Here is a 10,169-nt window from a genome sequence, read left to right on the forward strand (position 1 = left end):
AATCCAGAGAGGTGGTCAATAAACAGGCAAGATGTCGGGGCAGGCCGTAGACAATCACAGGTTAAATCCAGGTAAAAAAGGCAGTAATTGTAGGCAGGCAGCAACAGGTCAAAACAGTCCAGGATAATACACAGGAAATGCAATAAACTAAGAGAATGCTCAGAAATGTCAGCCAGGGCAAAACAAGACTTTGCAATGACAGTGAGTGAGAGTGAGACTTAAACAGCTGAATAGATTGGAAACAGGTGAACAGGTAATCATTGCCAGGTACGGGGATTATGGGAAATGGAGTCCAGAGAGTTAAAGTCAATCCCCAGGTGATGGAGCCCTCTGGTGGTGAGCGGGGGGAACTACAACGGTGAGATTCATGACAGACCCGAGCGTGACCCTGTGTGCATTTTTCATTTCCTTTTTTGATTTGTAACTAGTAGCACTTAATAAACAAGCAAAAATAAATAAATAAATACATTTCTAGAGCAAATAGTTTTGTGAGAAAGTTGTGACATTTTAAGTAATACCAAACTATAGAAAGTCAGATTTTTTTTTCATCAAATAGTTTATTATGTGTCCAGGAGTGTTGATTATTCATGTTTTTGAGACGTTACAGCTGATTTTTCTATAAAGCTGAATAATTAATTCTGATTCATAGTAATGTCCAGCATCACCCAATCACTGTTAACCATGTTAAAATAAAATGATACATTATAAATTCTGAATCTATGTACTGATTATCATTGTCTCATGTCTGTCAAACATGTTGAGTGATCCAAACATCATCTGCAGCCTGAAACTGAACTTTTGATCAGATTTTAGGAGTGAATGCACTTAACTGCATAGAGAGCTATAGGATGCTCCCTTGCTCCCTATTTAGTGAATGACTTAACCTCCAGTGTGCTGTCTGTCTGCACTGGTCTCAGAACAGTTTGAAATGCACCTTATTTTCATCCTAACTCCATATAAAGCCTCTGAAAGACTTTTGCATGAATACATTAATTCTCCATGTGATAATGCACATTAAATATATAGGAATGCATTTATTAATGTTAATAGAACCGTATTGTACAGTGATAAGATAAAATATAACTAAATGTATATTAAAATGAAGTGAAATGACCACAGATGGGTTAATGTTGAAAGTTATTAAAATAACATGTTTTTTCAACTTTTGAGGGAATAAAGTCCCATTTTCCACTTATGTGGACATCATGTTTATCAGTGCACTAACGCACGAAAAATAAATAGATTTTTTAAAGCGGCATATCAAACGAAACTAGAGACGATTCTCTTTCCAACCAAACAGATTTCAATCAAAAAACTTAAAGAGGTTTCTTAGCAGAGGCACTTTTGTTAGCACTGCACTCGTAGGAGTGTTTCTCGGAAATCTACGTCATACTGTTGAGTCACGTAATGCGGCGCGACAGAAGTTTAACCCTTAAATGACAGTGTAGAGTCTTGTGAACAGTATTCAGTGGGTTTTTATTCATTTAAATCATGAATTGCATATAGCGACGCCAAAATACAACGTCCACACATGTGGATGCGTTGTCGCACAAGGTTAAATATTTCGTGTTGGTCTTTGTGAGTGCAATCTTGATATCATCATTTTTTTTAAATCCTTAAATCACAAATAAATGCTTACAGTATAATACATGTTTTATAACGTTTTTATATAAAGTTACATTTTGACTACGGACTAACTCTACTCCTGAAATAAAACTTAACAAAAATTGTTTTTACTTTATTTATTAATATTTTCTTCCAGTTGAGGACATTTTCAAAAGGAGGTTTAGTCAGATTACTAAAAGTAATCCACAATAAATTAGTAATTACTTCTCTGAAATTGTAAAGAAACTTTCTCTAATGTCAGATAACTTTATAGATTACTTGATGGAAAAGTAATCACGTTACTAATTACTTGACTTTTAAGTTACTCACTAAGACACTTAGAATAAAAATAAGTCTATATTTACTCCTTGTTCATTATTGCACATCCTTCAGCTGTCACAGAAATGCAAACAAACAAACAAACATATTTGTAATGCACTATACATCATTTTATTTTAGAAACATGTGTAACCCAAGATATGCATTTAAAAGTAATTACCCTCAATGAAAGTAACTGTAACGTAACTGCACGAATTTAAAATGTGATGCTACATTACTTTGTATTCAGATCAACTCTGCACACCAAGGTTATTATAGTAAACTGAAACTGAAAGTAAGACTGAAATGAAATTCCCAAAAATAACCTAGAAAAACTAAATAACTAAAACGAACATTTTCCAAAAAACTACAACTAAACTGAAACTATCATGCATTGCTTCGAAACAAACTAAAACGAAATAGAAATGATCATAAAATATTTCAGTTTTCGTTTTTAATACTTTGACTTGTGCATGTTACCAAATCGTTTTTGTTTCTTTTAACGTCACCATCTGTTGCATTGCAAACATGCCATCTACTGGCCATGAGTTTAATGTGTGTGTGTGTGTGTGTGTGTGTGTGTGTGTGTGTGTGCCCACATTCAGTTATGTGCTCAATGTTTCAAGATAAATTGATTCGTTTGTTTAATCACATCATCCATTGCTCTTCAAAAAATAAAGGGATGCATATCTCCACATTTGTAAGTCCTTCTACCCACAGTTGGTAAAATAACTGAAACTAAACCAAATAATAATTTGAAATTGAACTAAATTAAAAACCCAACACTATAATAACCTTGCTGCACACACATACTGTATATGTTTTTATATATCATTTCTGATGAATGATGTCTATCATTTTTTTTAGGGTGGCACAGCAGAGACAGTTGCAGGTCAATGTGAGGTCATGATTGAACCTCTCCACCCATCGGGCACCAACACGGGCACCAGTACTGGCACAGGGTGAACACACCTCTACCACAAACCCCCCACACCCTCCCCTATCCTCTCGGCTGCACTGTTTCCTCCTTTTCCCCACCAAAGCCTTACATGATGTGAATTCCCACACACACACACACACACACACACACACACACACACACTTCTTCAGTGCCTCAGATGTGTGAATAATGAATGCAAGAGTATTTCTCACACAGGCTCTCTTACAAACCCTAGTGAGCCACCTCACTGTCTACTGTCTACATAGGCAGCATCCTATTTGAAACGGAACCGCTTAAGTGACTGATGTTGAGCACCCTATATAGGCAACATCTCTGTGTGCCACATGAAATCACAGTTGACTCCAATAGAGCTGGACATAAACGCAGTGCTCAGATAACATGATATATTTCAAATAATTATACATTTGTGTATATTTATAATCAACAGGTCTCTCAAAACGTTGTCTTGTTGGAACGTGTTGGGATGCTGCATGCCTTAAAATGCTGTCTAGGTAGGCAGCTCACTAGGTTTTGGAACTTAGCCACTTGTCTTTAAAACCAAACCACATTAGAGCTGCCCGTTTTATTTTCTCAGATCAGGTATCTGTTAGCCATTCTGTATGAAAGAGGACACATTTTTACAGTTTCCAAACAAACCGCACATCCACACCAACGTTTGTCCTAGTGTGTGTCTAGCAGAACTAAAACACACGACTGTAAACATACCAAAAATTCTGAGTTTGATCTGTTTATTATTAGATGTGTCTGTGTGCATTGTGATTGGATGTTTATAATTCACTGCATGAGCCTGAGTGCAGCCACAGGCCCCACCCCTTTCCCCTTAAACTCCTCCCACCAAAACACTGGACATCCAAAGACCCTGTGCCTCAACTTGACCTCTCGATATGACCTTTTGCCTACTGCTGGTCAAGTGTTTCTACCTCAACCAGACGCTCTGAGATGTGCCCACCCCTGTGCCAGCGTTCAGACGGGTTCCTCAGTCGGATCTGAACTGATGCCCTCAGAACTGCTGGTACAAGAGCAGCGTGTTCTAGAAGATCTTCAGCCTCTGCTGGACCTGCTGTTTCATCTGAAAGTGTTTCCTCAACGTTGCTCCTCACGTTCTGTCTCGATCCGCCTCACATGTTCTGTGACAAGAACCTCCTGCGAAAGTTGAGGGACGTCCAAAGATCCAACGGTTCTCTTGTGACACTAGAAGATCAGCTGACCATTAACCAAAGCGTAACGCTCAGAACTCAGATTAGCTCAAGCTTTTCAAAGCACTCTTGATGATTACCTCACAGATTCTATTCTACTAATGACGACTAGCATATATTGCATATATTTTCATATGTTAATAGCAGAAAATAATGACTGCTTCTTTCTAATTAATGTTGCTGAAGCTGAAATTGCCAAATTGCAGTTAGTGATTGTGTTGAAATGACCAAATACCTTGTATGTGTTTAACGGTGCCGGTTCTCCTTTCTTCAAAGCACACGAACAAGCCTGATGTTTATTATTCTTGTGTGTTTGAGTGTGTGTTTTGATGGTGAAATATTGCAGATCGGTTTAATGGTTAAATAGTTTATTACACAAATGTGATCTGCGCTTCACTGTTGGAACGAGTGACCAAAATAACGTTCTAGATTCACAGAAAAAAGTCTTAGGACTCTGACTCTTGTTGTACTGAGAAACCAAAATGAAACCAAAATATAAAACCTTTTAAGAAACAACAAGATTAGAAACTGAGGCCAAAATGTTAGAGAAAAATCGGGAAAAAAGTCGATTGATTTTTATTTTCCCTCTGATGAAAGTTATTTTTCTGCTACATTTGGGAAATATTGCCAAAATAGACACAAGTTTGTTTTTCTTGATGTTATTCTTATTCATGTTATTACTGTCCTTTTGATTCCATTTCTTTAACTTTTAACTGCTACTGTTTTTATTTCATTTCTTCTGTCTGTAGAATTGAAAACAATGTTGAAAATGTTAGAAATTTGAGCTTTTGAAAGCAAATAGTGTATTGATCGCTAAAGGTTTGACTGTTGAGTAAAGTCGTGATATTATAACATTCCTGAACCAGATTTCCGGAACAATAATGAACTTGATTACTCATAACAGGGGTGTTCAAGCCATGATTTTAGAAAAGGCCTTGGGTTAAACTTTAACCTCAGAATTACAACATGCAATACCTCAGTGTTTATTTCTGCTTGCGATCACTGTTTGCTGCTTTATAACTAATATACTGTTATATTCTGGTTTGTATGAACGTTTCATATGTGACAGATTGCTCAACATGTCTATTGTTTAGAAGAGATTGTCAGACTAGTGTAGTAGATGCCGATTTAAACGCTTGTACCAATGAGAAAAGTGATGCTTTAACTTTTGGATTTTTCTTTTCTCTTAAACCGTTTCTCAGAACCAAACGCTCCTGTAGCTTTACTCTGCTGTTACTCTGGTAAAGAGATTCAGCTGATGAAAATATCTCTACAACAACCTCACGTCATCATCATCATCATCATCATCATAAATATAGTGTTAAATAAAATTAAATGATAGAAGCATCAGAATTGGCTTTGCTTTAGTTTACTTGTACTGAATGAGATCTGCGTCTGCTGGTTGTTTGTGATGGGTTTTTTTTCTCAGCTGAAATCTTGTTTTTCTTCCTTCAGTTGTTTGTAATGAACGTCAGTGCCAAATAAAACAGCGTTATATAGAAAACAGTTTCCTTATTTTACACCTCACAGGGCTGGGAGGGATACTTTTTTAATTTTACCAAACAAGTTTGTTTCTGTGCAGCAAACTGGGAGGAAACTAAGAAGTTGGCTGTGTTTGGAATAGCATACTACATATGTACTATTTTTGCAGTATGTGTACTGTTCACCATATGCACATTTTCTTTATTCAATGAATAACCAGATAACCATGGAGCCCCTTAGAGGACAGGGAGGGAATTTATATTCCCTTTTACAATTCTTGCAATTATTTTGGGTTCCCTCGCAATAGCTTAATACATCCATCCCTTACAAAATACAGTATTTTAACAAATTCAAATAATTGTGGTAAAAATAGAGTAATAATACAGGCAAACCAAAAACTATGGTAGTACATTTTTTTCTTCTTTATTAATCTGCCAGGAAAAAAAAAAAAAAGGTCAGTTTTACTATAGTAACGCCATGGTTAATTTGTGTTACATAACGTGGTACATTTCTTTTTCTCTCCCAATATTGGAATGCCCAATTCCCACTACTTAGCAGGTCCTCGTGATGGTGCGGTTACTCGCCTCAATCCGGGTGGTGGAGGACGAGTCTCAGTTGCCTCCACTTCTGAGACCGTCAATCCGTGCATTTTATCACGTGACTCGTTGTGCATGACACCGCGGAGACTCACAGCATGTGGAGGCTCATGCTACTCTCCATGATCCACACACAACTTACCACACGCCCCATTGAGAGCGAGAACCACTAATCGCGACCACGAGGAGGTTACCCCATGTGACTCTACCCTCCCTAGCAACCGGGCCAATTTGGTTGCTTAGGAGACCTGGCTGGAGTCACTCAGCACGCCCTGGATTCAAACTCACGACTCCAGGGGTGGCAGTCAGCGTCAGTACTCTTGCTTTTTACCACAAAAATGGTTACTGCGGTTTTACTACAGTGAAACCATGTCTAAATTTTTTAAATGTTTTTTTGTTTCTTTTTTTGTCAGAATGACTGTGATTGTTATGCTGTGTTCACCTTATATCAGAATTACTGTAATTACAAGATTGCAATTCGGAGGTCCTGATCTGTTCATGTCTTGGGACCCCGTAAATTATTTGTTTCTACACTCAAAAAAAAAAACTATTTTGGCTTATTTTTAAGATTTTTAAATCACATTTAAGATCCCATTTCAATTTCATAACAAAATTCCATCAAATTGAATTGTGTAATATTTAACAAAATTAAAGTAATAAAACATAAAATATTTCGTTTTTATTTTATTTTATTTTATTAAAGATTACTCAGTTCGATTTGATAGAACTTTATGAAATTGAAATGCATAAATCTTAAAATTATTTTTTTGAGTGCATGACAACTCTCATACCGCCAAACGGCTTCATTGTTGATAACAGCAAATTATTTATCACTAATTAATTAATTCACCTATATGTTGTTACAAAATGTTTAAGTGAAAGAAAATGCTCCAGATAACAGTGGTATAATAAAATGGTATATCAAACAAAAATATTTGTTTACTGGGCCACTGCAAAATTCAGATGATGTCATGACTGTCAAGTTGGAGCTTTCATATAAATTCTGAGTTTACAACTTGTGTGGAGTTTGCATGCTCTTCCCGTGTTCACGTGGGTTTCCTCCGGGTGTTTCGGTTTCCCCCACAAGTCCAAAAACATGCAGTTTAAGTGAATTGGAGACTCTAAAAATTGCCCTGTAGGTATGAGTGAGAGTCCCCTAGCCACTGGGAGTTGCGTCCGGAAGGGCATCCAGCGTAAAACCTGTGCCAAGTCAAACATGCAGATCACGGATGGTCCACTGTGGCGACCCCTAATGGGAGCAGGAGAAAGAAGAAGAATCTCGAGTTCTTCGAAGATGTGAATGCTTTTTACATGTCAGAATCTCGTAATTGCGGTAACTCCGACATGACTTGAACACAGCATTATTACCATAGTTTCGGTTTTCCTGAATTGTAGTTTTACTATGAATATCATAGTTAAAATATGGTGACTGTAGTAAAACCAGGGTAAATGACTGGTGACTATGGTTTTACTTCAAATACCATCATTGAAATCCACCATGTGTTAATGGGCATGATTGCTTGGTCCAGATGATGCAGTTGTATGGAAGGCCAAATTATCAGTGTTACTCACCATAATAATTTTTACTAGTAAGAATTCCAATTACAGAGCTCTACAATTACATTTTTACAGAGCATTGTATATTTACTTGTCATATGTTTCTACTGAGTCCCATTCATTTAATTACAGAGCTCTACAATTGAATTTTTACTAGTAAGAATTTCAATTAGAGAGCTCTACAATTGCATTTTACTAGTAAAAATTCAAATTACAAAGCATTGAATATTTACTTGTCATATGTTTCTGTTGAATCCCATTCATTTAATTACAGAGCTCTACAATTGAATTTTTACTAGTAAGAATTTCAATTAGAGAGCTCTACAATTGCATTTTTACTAGTAAAAATTCTAATTACAGGGTATTGAATATTTGTCCTTTGTTTCTATTGAATCCCGTTCATTTAATTACAGAGCTCTACAATTGAATTTTTACTAATAAGAATTTCAATTATAAAGCTCTACAATTGCATTTTACTATTAAAAATTCAAATGACAGAGCTCTACAATTTAATATTTACTTGCCACATTTCCATTGACTCCCATTCAGTTTTTAATTACAGAGCTCTACAATTGGATTTTTACTAGCAAGAATTCCAATTAGCGAGCTCTACATTTTAATTCTTATTAGTAAGAATTCTGAAGAGACTTCTGTAACTGTGTGTGCTATATTGTTTTGACTTGTCCCAGGTTATTCACTGCTAGATTTAGCATTGGTTGTCCAGTGTGTGTAAAACTATTGTGGTTTTTAGTGTCTATAAACAGTGCTTCACTTGTTTTAGAGTATTATTTATTGCTAAAGTGCAGCATAATTTATTTGCGGTGTACGGAATTTGCGTTTGTCACCTTGCGCGACCCTTAGATTTGGTTAACCACGTGACTAGCTTTGTTGTGCTAAGTAGCATTAAGGCATGTCCTGCTTTTTTCATTGAACGGCTCATTATCATCGTTTATATATTTGACTTGAATGCTGACGCGGAAGCGGCAGTGGAAGTGGTAGCCCTCGTGTAAAGCCCTCCTCGTGTGAAGACCTACTTGGGTACAGACCAGCGAGTCTACCTGTGCAAGTCCACCAAGCAAGGACACGACAAGGCGCCGCTCACCATAGCACTTAAGTATCTTGGTATTGTGTCTCTTTTCTTATTTTCCTTCTATATACTAACATGTCTACTTCACGAATAACACATGCCTTCAAGCACATCCCTGTTATCTGTTACAGACCGTTTACACGATATCGATGCAAGACCAAATGCAACCCACACAACCTACGGCCACTTTGCACTTCAGCACCTGCTCCGCTCTCTTTCTCAGTGGGACTCTGGAACTGCCAGTCAGCTGTGAACAAAGCTGACTTCATTCCAGCCTTTGCCACGCAGTCCACCCTCAGCATCCTGGCACTGACAGAAACATGGATGCGTCCAGAGGATACAGCAACATCTGCTGCTCTCTCCAACAACTTCTCCTTCTCTCACACCCCTCGACACACGGTAGAGGTGGGGGAACAGGTTTGCTCATTCATAACAACTGGATTTTTTCACCACACTCTTCACTATGTAACAATACTAGTTTTGAATTCCATGCTATTACTACAATGCAACCCACAAAAATACATGTTGTTATCATCTATCGCCCTCCAGGTCAGCTGACAAACTTTCTTGAGGAGTTGGATGTCGTGCTGTCCTCCTTGCTGGAGGATGGTAGGCCACTTGTGGTTCTTGGTGATTTCAACATACACCAAGACAAGCCCCATGCCACTGAACTGAATACTCTCCTGGCCTCATTTGACTTGGAAAAACTACACAGCAACTCACAGCTCGGGCAACCAGCTGGACCTCATTTTTACACGTAATTGTACCAACTCAAATATTCTTGTTACTCCTTTACAGGTCTCTGATCACTACTTTGTTCAATTCAACATGACCCTCCCATCTACATTAAAACAGACCACCTTTGGTTTCCTTTCGCCGTAACCTCCGTTCTCTTTCACCCTCATGCCTTTCCACTGCTGTCTCTACCTCTCTTCCCACGCTAAATGTATTTACCACGCTTGATGTAAACACTGCCACAGACACACTAAGCTCTACTTTAACAACCTGTCTAGACAACATCTGTCCTATCTCCTCTAGGCCAGCACGTGCTACACCACCCAGCCCCTGGCTATCTGACGTCCTTCGTGAACATCGGACTGACCTCAGGGTAGCTGAGATGAGATGGCAGAAATCTAAAGATCCAGCAGATCTAGGTAAATATCAGTCTCTGCTTGCAACTTTTTCAGATAATGTTAAATCTGCAAAAACCTCCTATTACCAGAACAAGATCAACAGCACCACAGACACTCGCAGCTTGTTTAGAACATTCAACACACTTCTCTGCCCTCCCCCTCCACCACCAGACACATCACTGACAGCAGATGTCTTCGCCAAATTTTTTATTAATAAGGTTACAACCATCAGCA

The 10,169-nt window shown here is 37.8% G+C and overlaps 1 protein-coding gene across 1 annotated transcript in view; it reads left to right on the plus strand.

Moving 5' to 3' along the window:
- Positions 1-5,552, plus strand: part of LOC127453108 (immunoglobulin superfamily DCC subclass member 3-like) — a 33,007-nt gene extending 27,455 nt beyond the window's left edge. The window contains exon 14 of the mRNA XM_051719217.1: positions 2,791-5,552. Within this exon, the coding sequence (XP_051575177.1) occupies positions 2,791-2,889 (99 nt within the window). The 3' untranslated portion in view covers positions 2,890-5,552. The remainder of the gene's footprint in view (positions 1-2,790) is intronic.
- The last annotated feature ends 4,617 nt before the right edge of the window (positions 5,553-10,169 follow it).

The sequence above is a fragment of the Myxocyprinus asiaticus genome, chromosome 15 (genome assembly GCF_019703515.2).
Source record: "Myxocyprinus asiaticus isolate MX2 ecotype Aquarium Trade chromosome 15, UBuf_Myxa_2, whole genome shotgun sequence".
Lineage (NCBI taxonomy): Eukaryota > Metazoa > Chordata > Actinopteri > Cypriniformes > Catostomidae > Myxocyprinus > Myxocyprinus asiaticus.